This window comes from Tursiops truncatus, chromosome 6 (assembly GCF_011762595.2).
Source record: "Tursiops truncatus isolate mTurTru1 chromosome 6, mTurTru1.mat.Y, whole genome shotgun sequence".
NCBI classification, from domain to species: Eukaryota; Metazoa; Chordata; class Mammalia; order Artiodactyla; family Delphinidae; genus Tursiops; species Tursiops truncatus.
The window spans coordinates 103368146-103387421 of NC_047039.1; the positions used below are offsets into that span (position 1 = coordinate 103368146).

The window sequence follows — 19276 nt, forward strand, 5'->3', positions numbered from 1 at the left end:
CATTTAACAAATTCATGTAGACTTTGGAGATATTGTGGGCTCAGTTCCAGACAAATGCAATGTAGCCAATATTGCAAAGCAAGTCACACCAATGTTTTGGTTTCCCAGTACATATAAAAGTTATGTTTACACTATACTGTAGTCTATTAAGTGTGCAATAGCAATATGTCTAAAAAAAAGCAGTGTACGTACCTTAATTTTAAAACACTTTATTGCTAAAAATGCTAATTATCATCTAAGCCTTCAGTGAATCATAATAGTAACATCAAAGATCACAGATCACCATAACAAATACAATAATGATGAAAAAGTTTGAAATACGGTGATTATTGCTGAAATGTGACACAGAGACATGAAGTGAACAAATGCTGTCAGAAAAATGGTGCCAAAACCTTCAATCTGTAAAAAACAAAAACATAAGCAAGAAACAAAACACCATCTGTGAAGCATGATAAAGCCAAGTGCAATAAAATGAGGTATGTCCGTATTTACTGAGCAATTACTATGTGCCAGGCAATATTCTCAGAACTGTGGATTCAAAATTGAATAAGACAGGCAAGATTCCCCCTCTCATGAAAGTTAAATGATAGTGACCTCTCAGCACTGAAAACACAGGTTTTGAGAGGTGATATGGCTTGTCCAAGGTCACACCGCTATTTTGTTACACAGTTAGGACTCACACCCAAGTCTACCTGTCTCCCAGTACAAAGCACTTTCTCACAGGTGATGGTCCTAACCTTTCCCTCACCTCCCTCCTGCTTTGTCTCTCCCCAGACTCTGTCCTGCAGGATGATGCCAGAGAACTTTACTTGGGCCAGGGGTGCCCCTACGGAGTTCATCCTCCTGGGCATCACAGATCGCTGGGACCTGCACCTGACCCTCATCCTGATCTTCCTGCCCGTCTACCTGGTGAGCCTGCTGGGAAATGTGGGCATGGTGCTGCTAGTCTACGTGGTCGCCCAGCTCCACACACCCATGTACTTCTTCCTGGCCAACCTCTCCCTGCTGGATGCCTGCTATTCCTCAGCCATCGGAGCCAAGATGCTCGTAGACCAGCTGTTGCCCTGCATCTCCATCCCTTACGCAGCCTGTGCCCTCCAGATGTTTTTGTTTACAGGGCTGGCGGATGCCAAGTGTTGCCTGCTGACATCCATGGCCTATGACCGCGATGTGGCCATCGGAAACCCTCTTCTCTACGCCACTGCCGTGTCGCGGCGTCTGTGTCTGGTCTTTCTGGCAGCATCAGGCCTGGGTGGGGCAGTGAGTGCCGTGGTCCACACGACCTTCACCTTCCACCTGAGCTGCTGCGGCTCTCGGGAGGTGAACAGCTTCCTCTGCGATATCCCTCCACTGCTGGCCATCTCCTGCAACGACACCAGTCTCAGTGAACTTCTCCTCTTCGTCGTCTGTGGCTTCATCCAGACAGCCACCGTGTTGGCTTTCGCCGTGTCCTCGGGTTCATTGCCAGAGCCATGATCGGCATGCACTCGGCCAAGGGCCGGTGGCGAGCAGCCTCTACCTGTGGCTCCCACCTCATGGCCGTGGCCGTGCTTTACGGGACAATCATTTTCATGAACCTGTGCCCCAGCTCCAGCTACACCCTGGACACTGACAAGATGGCACCTGCGTTCTACACCCTTGTCATCCCAGCTCTCAACCCGCTCACCTACAGCCTCCGCAACAAAGAGGTCAGGGAGGTGCTCGGAAGGAACTGGAAGCACTGCTGCTGTCCGAGGCCGGCGCACGAGTGCGAGGTCCGAGAGGCTGGTTAGGACTGACTCTGAAGAGATGAGGAGAGCTCTTCCCGGGCCCGGTCACTGTGGGTAAAGGTGGAGGTTCCTCTGGCTGGGTGTCTCTTGTCATTGTTTGAGGGGGAGAAAAGGGGAGAAACTGAAGCTTACAGACAGGAGACAGGAACCTGGAGTAATCTAGCCCCAGCACCAGAATCAAGATCAAGTTAATCTGCTGTAGAGATGCCTTAGGTTCCTCGATGTTCAAAACATGGAAGTTCCTGCATGTCACCAGGTGCAGTAACTAAGTTTATTTGCCACTTGAACTTCTGAGAGGATGATTCCCAGAAACACCAGATAGGAGCCGTATTGGCTGCAAGTGTTTCTTGCTCTTCTGAGGTCCTTCATGACCAGTAAGTCTGCTTCTGCTCACCTCGACCCCAAGAGAACATCTTCAGTACCCACTCATGCCAAAGAATGGGATGGAATCTGGTGAGGCAAATATCTTTCCCTATTAGCCTGCATATTCCATCTCTCAGGGCAATGGCCAAGCAGCACCAGCACATACATGAGCTCGTTCCTAAAATCCTATAGTTGGGTTAGAATTTGACCAAGATTAATTTATCTCAGGGCTGTGATAGAGAATAGGGAAGGATCAGGACTATGGTTATGGTTAGAATATGGTTAGCGTTCATATTATGGCTAAGACTAGGGTTAGAGTTAGGGTAAAGCCAGGGTTAGGTTACAAATGGACAAATTTTAGGATTGGATTAAAATTATGTAAATTTTACAATTTGGATTGATTCTAATTAATAGTGGATTTGGGATAAATTTAGGAGTCAGGGTTTGGATAAATTTGAGCTCTTATTAGAAATATTAGAAATAACATGTACACACTACTATATATAAAACAGATAGCCAGCAAGGACCTACTATATAGCACAGAGAACTACTCAATATTTTGTAATAAGCTATAAGGGGAAAGAATCTGAAAAAGAATGTGTGTGTAACTGAATCACTTTGCTGTACACCTGAAACTAACACAACATTGTAAATCAACTGTACTTCAATATAAAAAAAAGAAATGTTAGAAATATTTTATAGTTAGTGTTATAGGGCAGGACTACTTAAGATGAGAATTCAGGTTTCTTTTTTTATTGCTAGATTAAATTTGAGTTAGAGTTTAGCTCATGTTAGAGCTCTGTTCGATTTAAATTAAGTTGGTATGTGGACAACATTTGTGATAAGCTTACGTCACAGTCTAGTTATTATTACAGTTAGCCTAGGTTCAGAACTAGATGAAAGTAAGGCATAAGAAGAGTATTTTGAGTATCAAATCAACATGTGTGGGGTCACTTTAAGACGTATTTAGGGTTATGGATAATGGTTGATGTTTCTTAAAGCTTAAGAGTAGGAGCTAAGTATTGGTGGATTTAAGTTTCATTGAGGGTTATGAGTCTGCTCAGATTAGCACGTGGTCAGGTAGTGCGGACTGCTTTGTGTTAAGATTACAACATCCAGAGGCAGAGTTGGGGTCTGGAGAGGAAATTCCATAAACCTCTAGGGCAAAGGCAACCACAGTGCTCCAGGTCATGCTGGACCCTTCAGATCCAGTACTCTTGGGATTTTTGTATACCCAGAGTTTACAATTTTGACAGATTTTCCTTGTCTCCCTGACTCAGGTGCACATGGGCAAGGCCCAAGGCACTGCATTCTGCCCATGAAGCCCCTTCATGCAAGAGCAGGGCAGGAGTGGACCCCAGGAGTTATGATAGGTGCTTCCAAGGAAAGGTGGAGCATGGTCAGAGTAGATGTCAGCCCCTGTCTCATCCCCTTTCCAGCTCCTCCTAATTATGGCTGCGATGAGGCCTGGGGTGGCAAGGTATGGGACTCAAACAATGCTTCATTGTCACCCCCTAATAGGTTCCCCATGGAGTCTGTTCCTTGGGCCCCAGCCAGGGGCTGGCCTCACCACTCCAACTTCCTTTCAAGGAGAAATCAGCTGCTGGGTATTTAGACTGCAGGAAAACTGAAGGTTCATCCCGGCTCCCCAGGGAGGTGATGCTCCTTGTTACCAGAACTGGGTCCCTCCTTAGTAACTACGGTCTTCTTGGAGGTCCCAGACTAATGGAGAGAGGGATGTGGACTATACTATCTCCTCAATTCTTAGAGAATTTTTACGTTTCTTGACAGGGTCACCAACTTGTCCTGGTGTGCCCAGAACTGTCCTAGTTTTTAAAACTCTAACTCCCATGTCCAGAAAACCTCCTCCGTCCTGGGCAAACCAGGATGTTTGGTCTCCCTATTACCTGATGAGCCTGCACGTTGAGAGCAGAGCGTACAATACCCCAAACTCGATACGTTTTGCCAAAGGCTTAAACGAATTAAAACCCCTTCTCCCACCACAAGTTTTTGGTTTTGTTTTTATAAATTTATTTATTTATTTATTTATTTTCGGCTGCAATGGGTCTTCGTTGCTGTGCACGGGCTTTCTCTAGTTGCAGCCAGTGGGGGCTACTCTTCGTTGCGGTGTGTGGGCTTCTCATTGCAGTGGCTTCTTGTTGCCGGACAGGGCTCTAGGCTCGTGGGCTTCAGTAGTTGTGGTTCGCAGGCTCAGTAGTTGTGGTGCACAGGCTTTGTTGCTCTGCGGCATGTGGGATCTTCCCGGAGCAGGACTCGAACCGGTGTCCCCTGCATGCGCAGGCAGATTCTCAACCACTGCGCCACCAGGGAAGTCCCCATCCCGAGTTTTTATAATCCTTTCCCAGTTCTTTCCTCCTATCACCATGACAACTCATATGCCATGACAGTGGTTGGAGACGTTATCAGAAGAGTTGGCAACTAGGGGACTGAGAATGGAAGGTTTGCCCCCAATTCAATGATGTTTATACTCAGAGACCTCCTCTGTGGTCTTTTCTTCTTGTTATGAATTCTTGGGCTCTTATGACATACAGTTCTCACCACAATCAAGGGAAAGTTTCCAGAGGCACACGGCCCCTTCCATCATCTTGGCCCCACAGGATGTACATGGGTCCTTCCACATGTTTAGCATCTATGGAGCAGTCAGATACAATAATCACATAAATCCTACACATTCATCAGAGGAAACGTGAAGTTTCAGGCTGCTATGCTGGACCTACTTGATAGATAAGAAAATAAACAAGAGGGAAGGGGAGGCACTGGAAGACAATAACAGAGCCCAACCTGGAGGATAAAGGAAGAGAAACAGTCAGATCCTCGTTCCCAAAGCAAGAAGCCCAGGAGAGCTCCCCAATTCTGATCAAATATTTCCCTTTTTAAACCTCCTTCAACACCATCTACTAAGACAAGCAATTAGGACAAAAGCAGGTTTGGGATGGGGAAGACTGGGGTACTTATTGCTCAAAATCAGTTGGACCCTGCAGCATGGGTGGGAATTGAAAGAAAGGGGTTTTCGGTGGGGGAAAAACAAGCACACACAACGGTACAGAGGTAAAATGAGCTCGATGTGCACAAAAGGCTCTAAGGAGACCAACTTAACTGGCTAGAGATAGATGTGTTGGGAAAGAAGTGGAGAGAAGTTTGAAGATTGAAGATCTGGGGATGGGAAGGACACCCTACGGGCTGGATATCAGGTAGGGGAATTGGGACTTTATTCAGTAGGCAGCAGGGAATCATTGAAAGGTCATACGTTCAAAATCACCCTTCATGTTGTTCTGACGCTGAGTCATGCAAAGCCATTCCCACCTGGAATGCTACAAACACACACGGGAACACATAGCCCCTGCAACACAGACCCAGTCCCCTATCGGAAACCTTCATGCACAAAGAAACACTCTCAGGTTGTCCCTGCCGCCCACACAGACAGAGGCACAGCTGCACATTCAGACACACACTCAAGCTCATAGACACATTTTGTTTGACAGAGACATGATCATTTCACACCCAGGCATACAATCTCACACACACACACACACACACACACCCCACAGTCACTCAGGCATATTATTGCACAGTCCTCAGAGGCACAATCCTTCCCACACTCTTACACCTCCTACAAGAAGCCTCAGCAAAAGTTGAGGGGACAAGACAGTTGGCTCCAGAAGCCACTGCTGTAAACCCCGGACTTGGGGTTCAGGAGGCAGCTCTGGCCTCCACAAGACAGGGACCGGGGAGCAGCAGTTTCACGATGCACGGGGCTCCTGAGGCCCCCCGAGTTGAAGGTGGTACCAACCACCCCTACCCCCATCAAACTGGGCTCTAGAGAGAAAGAATAACAAACCCCAGAGCCAAGCTGCCTCCCACCCCAGGAATGAGGGCCAGGGGAAGGGGTGCTGTCTCTGGGAGAAGCTAAGGTACTCCCAAGGCCCCAAACCCCATAAGTGTGGCCAATAGCTCCCTCCCCAGACCCTTCAGTGACGGGCTACACTTGGTCCTCGCTGCTGCTCCCTCCTGTGATGTGGAGAAGCCAGAAGGAACACTTGCGGCAAGTGGCCAGGCTGGAGAGTGTACGAATCTGTCCTCTTGAACGTGGCTGTGGGCATGAGCTGTACATGTGAGTGTGAGAGCGGGTGCTGTTTGTGTGAGGCTGAGACTGTGCGTCCCCATCACTGTCCGATAGCATCACTGGGGGAGGAGGAGGTGGTGTGTATGTGGACGTGCTCCTCTAGGGTGGTACATCTCTGCTGTGACCCAGCACGAGCCTATGTGAGTGTAGCCATGTGTGTGAAGTCGAGAGGCCGTGGACCCCTGGGGCTGTGCCGGAAGATGTGATTGTGTGACGGGGTGTGACAGGGTGGGCCGGGATGGGGTGGACGGGCACTGGTAGAGAGCTGACAGACTACCTGCTCAGAGGAAGCATGACCGTGCATGTCCCAGTAGCTGTGCACGGTGCCAGGTGCCCCCGTGAACAGGAGTCTGTAAGTGAGCGTCACCCTCTGGCCTCAGTGCTATTTTGTGATTGCTTTGGACCCTCTGTTTATGTGTAGGATGGTCTGGGTCTGCGGGTCTTGTGGTTACACTTGTCTGCTTACTCAGATGTCAGTGTCCACATTTCTGTGTGTGATCGATCGTGCCTGTGTATTTGCAGAGCACAGCTGGAGGCTGCACATGCCTGCATGTCTGCACCGGTGTATTTGTGATTACAGTTGAATTTCTGCAAACAGCTCCGTGTATCTGTATGTTTATTGAGGCCAATTTAAACATGGGTCAGAGTAGGTCCAGTTTCTGAAAAAGCCAATCCGTAAGCAAGCTTTCCCACTCCCTCTCACCCTCTCGCCCTGATCCTCGTACCTTCCTGGACAGTGGGACATGATTGTAAATTTGAGAAAAAAATGTTCTCCAGGGATCCAAAGCCAGAAATTCTTCTTACCCAATGGAGGAGGAAAAGGAAGACAATAGGGTAGGAAGGGTCTTTATTTTATTTTAATAGAGAGAAGGATGTGAAAAGAAATTAAGAGATCATTCTCCTGCAGAGATGGCCTCAGCATAGCCTTCAGGAAACCTATCCTAAAATCCCTCTCCTTTTAAGACCTCCCTCTTGGATAATCACCCAAGATTTCTGCAGTGAGATTCAGACAGGAAAAAATGGAGGCATTGAAACAAGTTGCCTCTGTCCTTAAGAGTCAAGTCTCTGCATCTGGCAGGTGTATCCATCTGTCTGCATGAGTTTCCCATAAAGGGTGTGCATCTGTTTGATGTTGTAAGTGTTTGATTTCATGGGAAGAGTTTTCCAGGGATACAGGGAGTCATCCAGGTTCTTTGGCTCTTTTTTTGTTTTTGTTTTTGCAAGTCTGAAAATTTCTTTATTCCTTTCTCATACTTGATTAATATTTTGGTTTAGGATAGAATTCTAGGTTCAAAATCGGTGTTTTTCTTCAGAATTTGATGATATTGCCCAACTGCGTCCCATCATCTACTGTTGATGACATATTGGATGGCAGTCTGGGTTTCTGAACATCATCAGATCCTCACATCCCTGGGAGTGATGGGTTCTTCTTTTGTCCCTCAGTGTTCTGAAACATCATGTTTGCATTTGGGTGCTGTAGGTTTACATCCATGTCAATATATGTGTGCCCTTAATGTTTGGAATTTTTATTTCTTTGATAAGTTCCTTGCTTCCGTCTGGGTTTTCTTTTCCACTCTGACTTCTCTGAAATAAATGCCCATTGGTCAAATCTCTCCCTGATTTTGATCCTCTCTCTGTTTGATCTTTTCTTTTGTGTTTCCTTCCTTCTCTGGTCCACATCCTGGGCAATGTTTTTGTTCTGTTTTTGCTTCAAATCACAAAGTATCCAAGTTGGAAGCAGCCTTCAAGGTCCTCTGGTTCAGCTCCCTTACTTTACTGATGGGGAACCTAAGGCCTGGAAAGGAAGAAGATTCAGGGGGGAAAATGATTTGCACATGGTCCACACCTGTGTGTAGCAACACGGCTGTCTGACTCCAAACCCATGATTTCCCTCATGGCCAGAAAGCCTTGAGCAACTTAGTGGCCCTTCACCCTTTTCCTTTGACACTGGGGAGATGACCCAGCAGTAGAATGGAACCCCTGGGGTCCCAGACAAAGAAGCAGCCCAGCCGTGGATGCTGCCAATGAGACTTCAGAAGGAACCCCATTCACCCTACTAGGACTAACAACAAATCCTGGACAGCAGCGGCCTCTCTTTGTCCTATTTTTGGTCCTGTATGTGGCGGGCATCCTGGGTAATGGACTCATTGTGGCCGTCATCCGAGCCAGTCCAGCCCTTCATGCACCCATGTACTTCCTGCCGGCCCAGCTGTCCTTTGATGACCTCTGCTTTACCTCCATCACTGTACCCAAGATGTTGGCCAACCTGATGGCCCATGACCGCTCCATCTCCCTGGCTGGCTGCCTGACCCAAATGTACTTCTTCTTTGCCCTGGGTGTAACTGACAGCTGCCTCCTGGCTGCCATGGCTTATGACCGCTACGTGGCCATCCGGCACCCCCTCCGCTATGCCACGAGGATGTCCCGGGCTGTGTGCACAGCGTTGGTGGGGACTGCGTGGCTCGTGTCCCATGTCCACTCCCTCCTGCATATCCTGCTTATGGCCCACCTGTCCTTCTGTGCCTCCCACCAAGCGCCCCACTTCTTCTGTGACCACCAGCCTCTCTTAAGGCTCTCGTGCTCTGACACCCGCCACATCCAGCTCGTCATCTTCACCGAGGGTGCCGCGGTGGTAGTCACTCCCTTCCTACTCATCTTCGCCTCCTAGGGGGCCATCGCAGCTGCGGTGCTCCAGCTGTCCACCTGTGGCTCCCATCTGGCCATGGTGGGCCTCTTCTACGGGACAGTCACTGCAGTCTACTTCCAGCCCATGTCCCGGTATGAGGCCAAGTGGGGCCGAGTGGCCAGCGTCACGTACACTGTCGTCATGCCTATGCTGAACCCTGTCATCTACAGCCTCCGGAATCGCGATGTGCAGGGGCTGCTCAGAGCCCTTTTCACTCGGCAAAGGATCTCAGCTGGTGACTCCTGAGGCCTGGACTCCACCAAGGACAGACTGCACCTCCCACAGCGACACTCATGAATGCAATCATCCGCTCTGGGCTTTTTCCAAAACCGTAATAATGGAGACCCCTTTCCGAGGGCTACCGTGAAGCAGGTCCTTGCCCGATCTGGTTTTATTCTACAACGACCAGGCAAGCAGATTTTATGACCCGGTTTCATAGATAAGGAAACTGGGGCTCAAAGTTAGATTTGACCTTCCTAAGTTTACACCATTTTTAGGTGGCAAAACCTGGGCCCTTTCGGCCACATCACGCCCTCTTCTAACAGTCACTCCCAGGCATTTGCCGAGCAGGCTACCATCTTCTGCTGTATAGGGCTTAAAGCTGTATGGGAGGCTATGCCACCCAGGTCTTGCTCTGGGGAATTGGCACTTTGTTTTCCATCACATCACCATGTTTTCTCAAAACACTGACTTCTTCTCAACTGTCTGAGACAGAGACAAAAATTCACATACCCATGTGTCAGGGGTTGACCTCACCTAGTGAACCCAGTTGGGCACATAGGAGGCACTCTGGGAATCTGAGATGAATAATGACTGTATTTTTTATGTTCATGAGTACTTAGAAGCTGTCCATTTGTCTAACCCTTTGTCCTTGTACTTGTTTGCTATGATGCTGCCTGTTCAGCTACCTCCGGCATTCTGTGCTAGCGGTATGCTTTAGGCATGAACCGTAAATCAATAAATTGAATTAAATTAAGCAAGGTAGAGAAGGGATGGGGCACAGGTATCAGGAGCAGATGGAAGAGGTAATTTTTTACGTTTTTATAGTATGTCTGCACTTCACTTTCTTTTTTTAATTTTTATTTTTTGGCCACGTGGCATGTGGGATCTTAGTTCCCTGACCAGGGATCGAACCCACACCCCCCGCATTGGAAGCGTGGAGTCTTAACCACTGGACCTCCAGGGAAGTCCCTGCACTTCACTTACTTTTACCCACGATAAGCGCGGGTACTTTTATTGCCACTTTACGAGTGAGGAAACGGAGGCTCGCAGGTGCTGAGTTAGTCAGTAGCAGAGCCCGAGCGAGCTCGTCTGCTCCTCACGCCCCTCAGCTGCATTTTCCCAGGGCCCCATAGAACTCAGGCCCCGGCTTTGGGAGCCTCGGTGGAAGAACTTGCAGGAAGAAACCCCAGACCAGGGCAGGTGTACTGTCTGGGGTGAGGACCCGTTTTGGGGTCTGAAAGGCCCTCACAGTGAGCCCAAATTTTTACCAAACAGGTTTACGAAGCAGGGAGCTTTTCTGTCCGTCTTTCCCAGAAATCTGTACCCACTCCGGCACCCCACCTGCCTCCCCTTCCCATCCCCCTTTCTAGAGAGGAGGGCGGCTGCAGAGGTCCTAGGGCTGGGTTAGCTGTCCCTCCCAGCTCCCACTAACGAGCCTGCCACCACCTGGCCCTGGAACTGCTATCCTATGCTGTTTACGCCTGAAAGGAAACTTAAAGGTCTTTAGACCAGTGGCTTTAGAAAGCAAAACAAAACAGAAAACCACAACTCTTTTCTTCAATGAAATCTTACCCAGAAACATACTATCCAAAATGAAGGGGGAAAAGCTGTACAGTGTAGATGGAACAAGGGTCAGAGGCCTGGAGCCCATCTTCTCAGCCTCCCCGATGCTCTTCCTCAGTGCCCTGAGGGGCCCCTGATCTAAGACAACCCCTTCACTTGATAAATTGGGAAAATGAGACCCAGAGTGGTTAAGGGACCTGCCCGGGTCACACAGAGTCAATGGCTTGGCCCGCCAGCACCCTATCGCTTGGTCCTGCAATAACATGAGACCATTGCTTCCCGGTCCACCTTCCTTCCACCCGCACCCGCAGGCCCAGGTTGATGCCAGATCCTCACTGCTCTATCAATAGTCCCGCCACTGCTTCCTCCCTCCGCCTCTCTAAAGCTTCACAAACACACTGGTCGTGGCGCTTATCACCCATTCAACACCTGTACCATCAGCCCCGCCCTATGGCGTAATGTGGGTCATCTCCTGGCCATCAGGGACCTTGCCTGAGTTCTCTCTGTGTCTCTAGAACCTGGACACAGAATATGCATGTGCTACGCTGTCACCTTGTCTGTCCTCTGTTCTCCTTCCAGGTGATATTTGTGTGTAAGGGGAAAGGGGTCCTCTGGGGCTCAGGGGACGGTCGATGCTTCTTTCTTCTGGGCTGCCAGCCTTGACTTGGTCATCCTACTCAGATGTCAGCCCCCCAAAGAGGCCACAGCTCTGCAGGGGGGTGGTCCCCACCACCCACGCTGTAGCACAGCCTGGCCTCTGCCCTTGGCCTCTGACCAAGGCACGCGGTCTCCACCCCAGCATGGTCAGTGCCTTCTATGGGATGACTGTGACCAGTATCACAAGTGCTCTCAGGTCTCACGATGGCCCAGGGAGAAATCCCCACTTTGAATGTAGGGAAACTGAGGCTCGGAGAAGAAAGGAGGCTTGTCCTGGTTTGCTCCACCAGGCAATTTAAGTCCCAGTTCTCCTGACTCTCAGTATCATGCTCTCTCTACCACACCACAAACCGTCACTCAATTCAAGTTAATAAATAGTTATTGACCATCTCCTATGTGCCAGGTGCCGGGCTAGATGATGCCTGATCAGTTCCAGACCCCCAGTAAGACAGGCAAGAGAGGGGAATGGTGAGCACATAGATAGCCTCAGTCACCAGGCCTATGCGTCCCTGGGCCCCATTCCCATCCCACCCCCACCTGGATCTGGCCTCTTGTTTTACCTCAGGAAGCCCTAAAAAATTATACTGACCTGGAGACAAGAAGAGGAATCCTTCCCCCATCCCCAGTCAAGAAAAACCACTAAAGAGTTCATAAATCCACTGAAGAATTATGCCTGCATCTTTTTCACATGAATAATTTTTAACACCTTAAGCAAAGGTATGCAAATGATGGACTCACTTCCAAGCGGTTCCCTTGGAAGAGATGACACTTATCCCAGGGAGGTTGCTTCAGCTCCAGGGAATCTGCAGTCCCTCTTCAGAAGGACTTTGAGCTGCACAAGGAAATCTGCTTCTCTTCACCCACCACATTCCCTGACGTTGTCCTGAAATGACTTCTCACCATTTCAGAATCAACCTAGGCTATCCTCCCAGCACTGATATCACCAACCCTTCGGTTTATTCTGATAATATGTGGCACTAGGAACCACGTCATCCAGAAAAAATAAACAATTACACTTCAAGAAAAGAATCTGAGTCTGCCTTTCCAGCCTCGTTCCTAATGCAATCTTTCTGCATTATAAAGTTTCAGCCTTCGTTCCAGAGGTACAGCAATTGGAGAGATCTTAGTAGTGAAAGAGGCTCTGATCATAAATGGTAAATTGATTACTCCTAAGGGGACCAAAAAAATTTCTATAACCCAAGTCTTCTTTCATGCAAGGGCTGCCACAGGGAAAATGCAGCCATTAGACGTGAAAATTAAAACACAAAGACTCTTTCTCATTGTGAAAATGACTGCTTTACAATGCTAGGAACGGATCAATATTCCAAGAAGCTGTTTATCAGCAAGCAATTTAGCTCACTCTGAACCAGGGGTGCATCCCTAACTTACCCTTTTCATGTCTCTTTTGTCCTGTTTCCTCTGCTCCCTTTACCCTGATGTGCCTTCCCTGTTTTCTCTTTTTTGTTACTTGTGTTCCTACTTCCTTCCCTTTTTGCTCTCTCTCTCTCTCTCTCTCTCTCTGTTATGATTACATACTGGGCATTAGGGCTATAGACAGTCCTTGCCCTCACATACATAACTGCAATGCAGATTATAGAAGCATCAAAGAGGGAGCAATGACTGGAGATGGGGAGTCATTGAAGGGAGAGTTGAGGATTCTGAGAGCTGACATGAATAGCTCCAGTTCACCCATCCCCGCATCCTTGGCCACATAACCTTGCCTTCCATCTCTGGCTCTGGGCTCAGCCATCCACCATGCTTTGGCCAATAAGATATTAGGAGGCATGACACAGGCATTAAAAGAAGCTAAGGTATTCGACTTGTTCTCTTGTGTTTCTCTCTTTGTCATGAGAAGGACATGCTCAGCTAGCCCACTGGTCCCTAGCAGAGAATAAAACACACACAGAGCAGAGCAGCTCCAGTCAAGGTGACCCAGGCAAGACCAGCGCAGAACAGAGCCCCCAGCTGACCTGCAAACACAAGAACAAGCGCAGGCTATCCCATTGACACTGGAGTGAAAATATTAAGCCACTGAGTTTTGGGAGTGACGTGTTACACAGTAACAGCAAGCGATGAAGCTCCCATAACCGTTTCTGATACCTGCCTCTGTCTCCAGTGGAGCGCACCCCGGCCCCTTCAATGCCCTGAGGACTGAGCTGCCAATGCACACGTGCTTTCTCTCTTTGCTTTTGGGGATTTACATTCTTGTTTTGAGCATGTTTCTGCCCTCAAGGCTCTGCCAATCTACCAAGGATTCTTTGAGGGAATTAGTCATGTCTTTCCATTTGAGGAGGTGCTCCTGGAAGTAGAGCCATTCTTCCCCCTTTCAGATCTCATAAGGAGATCAATTTTTTCTCCTTAGAGAGTCAGGGTCATCTCTTGGTTGCCTTCTTGGGGGGACTTTGTAATCACTCCCAGGCTCAGATTCAACCTACCCTGGAACATTTTCAGCTCTTCCCTGCTGGGAAGGGAAATGGAAATTAGCAAAGGCTGGAAGGATAAAATGAGCACAACTGATCAAGTCAGCCTATTTGGCAAGTAGCCAGACCCCACACATAGACAGACACCACCATCCCACCCCTTCCTCTCTCTAGAAAACACAGAACAACTGAGAGTTGGTGAACCCACGACCAAGACCATCACCACACATATCATGAAATCAAGTGACCACAGACCTCAGAAACCACAATGACAAGATAGGAAATTTACTAAATATAGACCAGATTTGGTGCTGGTGGCTTTGCACTCATCGTATCATTTGATACTCATAAAAATCTGTGCAGCACACATTATTATGCTCACTTTACAGATGAGGAAATTGCAGCTCAGGGAGGTAACTTGCCCAAGGCTCCAAACTAGAAAGTGGTAGAATCATTATTTGAGCACAGATCTGTCTCTGGGCTGAAACGATAAAAGCCCTCCCCTCACCCGCTTCTTATCCAAATCTGCTGACCACGCATCAGACTCACATGGCACGCTTATTAAAATGCACATTCTACTCTCCACCCCCAAACTTTCTGAATCAGTAGGGCCTGGGTGAGGGCTGGGACTGCGTTTTTGTTTTTGTTTTTGTTTGGCCGCGTTGGGTCTTCGTTGCTGTGCGCAGGCTTTCTCTCATTAAGGTGAGCGTGGGCTACTCTTCGTTGCGGTGCTCAGGCTTTTCATTGCGGTGGCTTCTCTTGTTGCGGAGCATGGGCCCTAGGTGCTCAGGCTTCAGTAGTTGTGGCACACGGGCTCAGTAGTTGTGGCTCGCGGGCTTACTTGCTCCGCGGCATGTGGGATCTTCCCCGACCAGGGCTCAAACCCCTGTCCCCTGCACTGGCAGGCAGATTCTTAACGACTGCGCCACCAGGGATGGGACTGAGTTTTGAATAAACACACTAGGTGATTTTGATGCAGGTGGTCTGCGGGGCACACCAATAGAATCACTGACCTAAATCATGTAAAACTTGAGATTGCCAAAAGGGATGTGGCATCCCTGCTTTTAAAAAGTCTGAACAGGTTGGGAAGTGTTCAGAGGTGACATGAAGGCTGTAGGAAATATACAACTCTGGAAAACATGGACAGTTATGATGAACACTGGAGAGAAAAGGTTTCTGTGATTCTTACTGTTGGAGGACGCAGAGGGAACGAAAAGTACCCACCAAACTGAGAAGGCATCTTGAGACCGAAAAACGAGGAAGGCAGTTCCAAATAATCAACACAGTTTATTGTAGGGCAACTTACTCACAGGGTGGGATCGGGCAGAAAATGATCCAGAAGCATTGGAGGCTGAACCCAGCACCACCAAAGGGCCTTTAGGACAATTTATAGTTAACCCAGGGCATGGGAGTAGGTGCTTGGAAACAGGATGTGTATTCCTAAATTAAGATTTATAAATGAGTAACTAGCTACATGGGTGCTGGGAACACATCAGGGAAGCTTTTCGTCATTGCTTGGGGACTAACAGAGCGTAGAGGCTACCTGGTCCTAATGATTATTAAACAATATCTATTACAACCAAAGCCCTTGACGACAGAGAAGTGATTCACTGCACAGTAGAGCCCTGGGTAGGGTCGGCGGAAGGACAGGAGAAACTGTAAGTGCCCAAGATGGTATCTGTTCTGCTAACAGCCATACACTTGCCAACTCTCCTTTAAAATAAGTTTGAGGTATCGTATTTCTCTCTTCTCTATTGACTTTGTAGAAATTACCGGGATTCAGTGTCTTAGTCAGCTTTGGCTACTATAACAATATACCACAGAGTGGGTGGCTTAAATAGTAGACATTTATTCCTCATTGTTGCGGAGGCTGGAAATCTAAGATCAAGGTGCCATCAAGTTTGGCTTCTGGTGAGAAGAGCTCTCTTCCTGCTCTGGTGCCTTTGCCTCTTCCTATAAGGACACCCGTCGTATCAGATTAGGGCCTCAGCCTTACGACCTCATTCTACCTTAATTACCTCCTGAAACGCGCTGTCTCCAACTACGGTCACATTTGGGGGGTGGTTAGGGATTTAGGGTGGACACGATTCAGTCCATAACACCAACCATTGGACAGGCACCCCTCATCTCTTTCCAGAAGTCTTTCTGGGTGAACATTATTAAAGCCTGTTCATAGGAGAGGCTGCCAAACAGTACTAAGATCCTGACTCCTGAGCTCCAGGTTCCGGGTTTAAGTCCTGACTTTACTGTTTACTAGATGATTGACCTTGGGCAAATTGCTTAACTATAAAATGAGGGTAATAATATCTCTCAGGGGTTGTTACAAGAATTATCTAAGAAAATACATACCAAGTGCTTAGAACAATGACCTGGCACAAAGTAAGTCAAACTACATGTTGGTCACTCACATCACCACAAGCAGAGGAGACAGAGACAAGAAGACATCGGGATTGGGATTTGGACACAAACGCTGTGCTCTGACCTGAGGTCCTTGGGACTCGGGACTGGTGGGTGTCCACTGCTTTCCTCTTCTCTTCCTGGCCGGACTTTCCCTCAGCCTTAACTGAGCATAATATGAAAGTTAAGTGTATGTATGTTTATTCATGAAACTACTTTTTTTTTTTCATTACTCATTAGGAAAGCATGTGAATGTGGTACTTTCTGGGTCTCTTTCCTAAAAACAAATTCTCTAAAATGATTCGGGGAGTTCCTGGTGGCCTAGTGGTTAGGATTCTGGGCTTTCACTGCCACGGCCAAGTTCAGTCCCTGGTCGGGGAACTCAGATCCCGCAGGCCCGGGGAGCAGCCCGCAAAAAGAAAGAAAGAAAATAAGTAAATAAAATGATTCGTATGTGGTGCTAGACATCACCCACAGGTCCCAAAGTCTGTGGCTCTGCTGATTTAACAGCACACACACGAGAAATTCGTTCCCTCTCCTCTGCTGCCACCATGTGGTCATATCGGTTATAACCAGCATTTCCGCAGGCTTTGGCAGGACTGGGAGCTTAACTTGAATTTGTTATCTGGGTCTCAGTGAGCATAGGTAGTACACCTCTGATTAAAAACATATAACACTTGACCTATATACACTAATATGTATAAAATGTATAACTAATAAAAAAGATAAAATAAAATAAATAAAAATGCTGCTGAAAAAAAAACATATAACGCACCTGGAAAAGCTATATAACAGATAGTCTTCTACCTTATTGTGGTGAATTCCAGCCTACTCCAGCCTTGGGGATCTTCCCCACTTAAGCAGCAAACATTCACTTATGTCAACTCAGATCAGAGACTTGAAATGATGAGACACACTCCCTGTCCCCAAAGACTTCATAGTCTAATGTGTAAACAAATACTGAGGCAACCACACATGCTGAAGATGGGGTTACCCCACGGGAAAGGAAGACAAGGTCATTCAAGTCACCGGGACTTTCACATCTCACAACTAAGGAAAACGTTTACATTTTTCATTAAATTAAACCAAATATCAATACAGAATGATAGTGCGATGGCAACAGTAGATTCTTTAAAATTCATTGATTCATAAAATTTGAGAGCTGTGTCTTACAAAATCATCTAATGCAACCTGTCATCTTACAAGTGGGGAAACTGAGGCCCTGGGAGAGGAAGAGACTTATTCTAGGGCACACAGCTGGTCAGGGAGAGGGCTACAGTTCATGTTAACTGTACTCCCAATCGTTGCCACCCGTAGCCGGATGTGGGTGACAGTGTGGGAGGGGGGTATAAAGGGACTTTGGGAGGAAGGACCTTTGTGGAGTCATGGAGGAAAGGGGGATGCCTCGGGGGTACATTGCAGGTCACAGCCACAGTCCAGACGGAAGAGTTTCTGACATGAAACACAGGCCAGCCTAGGAGACCCAGGTCTCCACCCAGCTTCACTCCTTTTTCTCTCTTCTTAAAATTCTCTCCCTGTTTTTCCTCCTCCAACCTGTTCTCTCCACTACCTTTTTTCTAGTCGATCATTTTATTGATATTTGATCATTGTGCTTTCTCCACCAAGAACTAGCATGCATCATGGAAATAGTACAAATTTTGGAACTACACAGACCTGATTTTAAACCCTGCCCTGCCCACTAGCTATGCAACTTGGAATAGTTACCTAACTCTGCGAAGTCTTAGTTTCTTCATCTTTGAAAAGTTACTACTTCTTACCTTGAAAGGATGTGGCCTTCAATGTGCCCATATGTTCATTATTAAACACTCAATAGTTCTTACCAAGCACCAAGCCCAGGTGTGGGCCCTGGGGATGATAAAAACAGCACTTATTCTTAAAAAAAAAAAAAAAGGGGGGGGGACTTCCCTGGTGTCCAGCAGTTAAGACTCTGCGCTCCCAATGCAGGGGGCCCAGGTTCGATCCCTGGTCAGGGAACTAGATAGATCCCGCATGCCACAACTAAAGATCCTGCGTGCCGCAACTAAGACCCAGTGCAGCCAAATAAATAAATATTTTTTAAAATAATAAAAATAAAAACAGCACTTATTTGAAGGCTGTGTTCTAGGTATTTTACATGAATTATGTTACTCATCTCCACTCCTCGGATGAGGAGACTGAGGTATGGAGGAGTTCAGCTATCTTGCCCACAAAGCTGTAAATGTCAGCCTATTCCCAGCGTGAACAGAAGTTATACCACACACATGGAGGAAAATAAAGTCCATGCCTTCACGGAACCTTCATTCCAGAGGAAAGTGAGATCTGGAAAACTACTGAGACAGTTTGTAATAGACAAATATTAGTTTCTTGTTCCCTCCCCCAAGTCTATGACGAAAAAGGAGGATCACATAAACAAAGAGGAAGAGAAGTGATCTGAATGCTGTCCTATTTTTTTTTTTTTTTTTTTTGGCAGTACGCGGGCCTCTCACTGCTGTGGCCTCTCCCGTTGCGGAGCACAGGCTCCGGACACGCAGGCTCAGCGGCCGTGGCTCACGGGCCCAGCCGCTCCGCGGCATGTGGGATCCTCCCGGACCGGGGCACGAACCCGCGTCCCCTGCATCGGCAGGCAGACTCTCAACCACTGCGCCACCAGGGAAACCCAATGCGCTCCTATTTTTAACTCCTCCCTTCCCCTACTCAAATAAAAAAGGAAACCAACAGCAGTGAGCCCTTGTTTTGTGAGAGCTGCTGTCACTCACCTCAACCCACAGGTTGGTGATGCTCAAACTTGAACCAGCCTCAGAATCACTTAGAGGGCTTGTGAAAAGTGTGCCGAGCCACTCCCAGAATTTCCGATGCATTAGGTCTGGGATGAAGCCTGAGACTTTGCATTTCTAACAAGTTCCCCAGTGTATCTCATGTTGCTGTTCTTGAACCACACATGGAGAACCACTGAACAACCCATGAGGTACTGTTGTTCCCACTGCCAAGGCGAGGAAACTGAGTTTCAGGAAGTCTAGGTGCCTCAGCGGAAGCTCCACCACCAGTGAGAAACAGA

The 19276-nt window shown here is 47.8% G+C and overlaps 2 protein-coding genes across 2 annotated transcripts; both read left to right on the top strand.

Moving 5' to 3' along the window:
- The first annotated feature begins 789 nt into the window (after positions 1–789).
- On the top strand, positions 790–1772 carry OR5C1 (olfactory receptor family 5 subfamily C member 1). Its single transcript, XM_019949194.3, is given in 2 exon segments — positions 790–1450; positions 1453–1772. Coding segments are annotated over 2 exon segments (981 nt in total).
- Positions 1773–6514: 4742 nt separating this feature from the next.
- On the top strand, positions 6515–9208 carry OR1K1 (olfactory receptor family 1 subfamily K member 1). Its single transcript, XM_033859332.1, is given in 2 exon segments — positions 6515–6632; positions 8232–9208. Coding segments are annotated over 2 exon segments (1095 nt in total).
- Positions 9209–19276: the final 10068 nt, after the last annotated feature.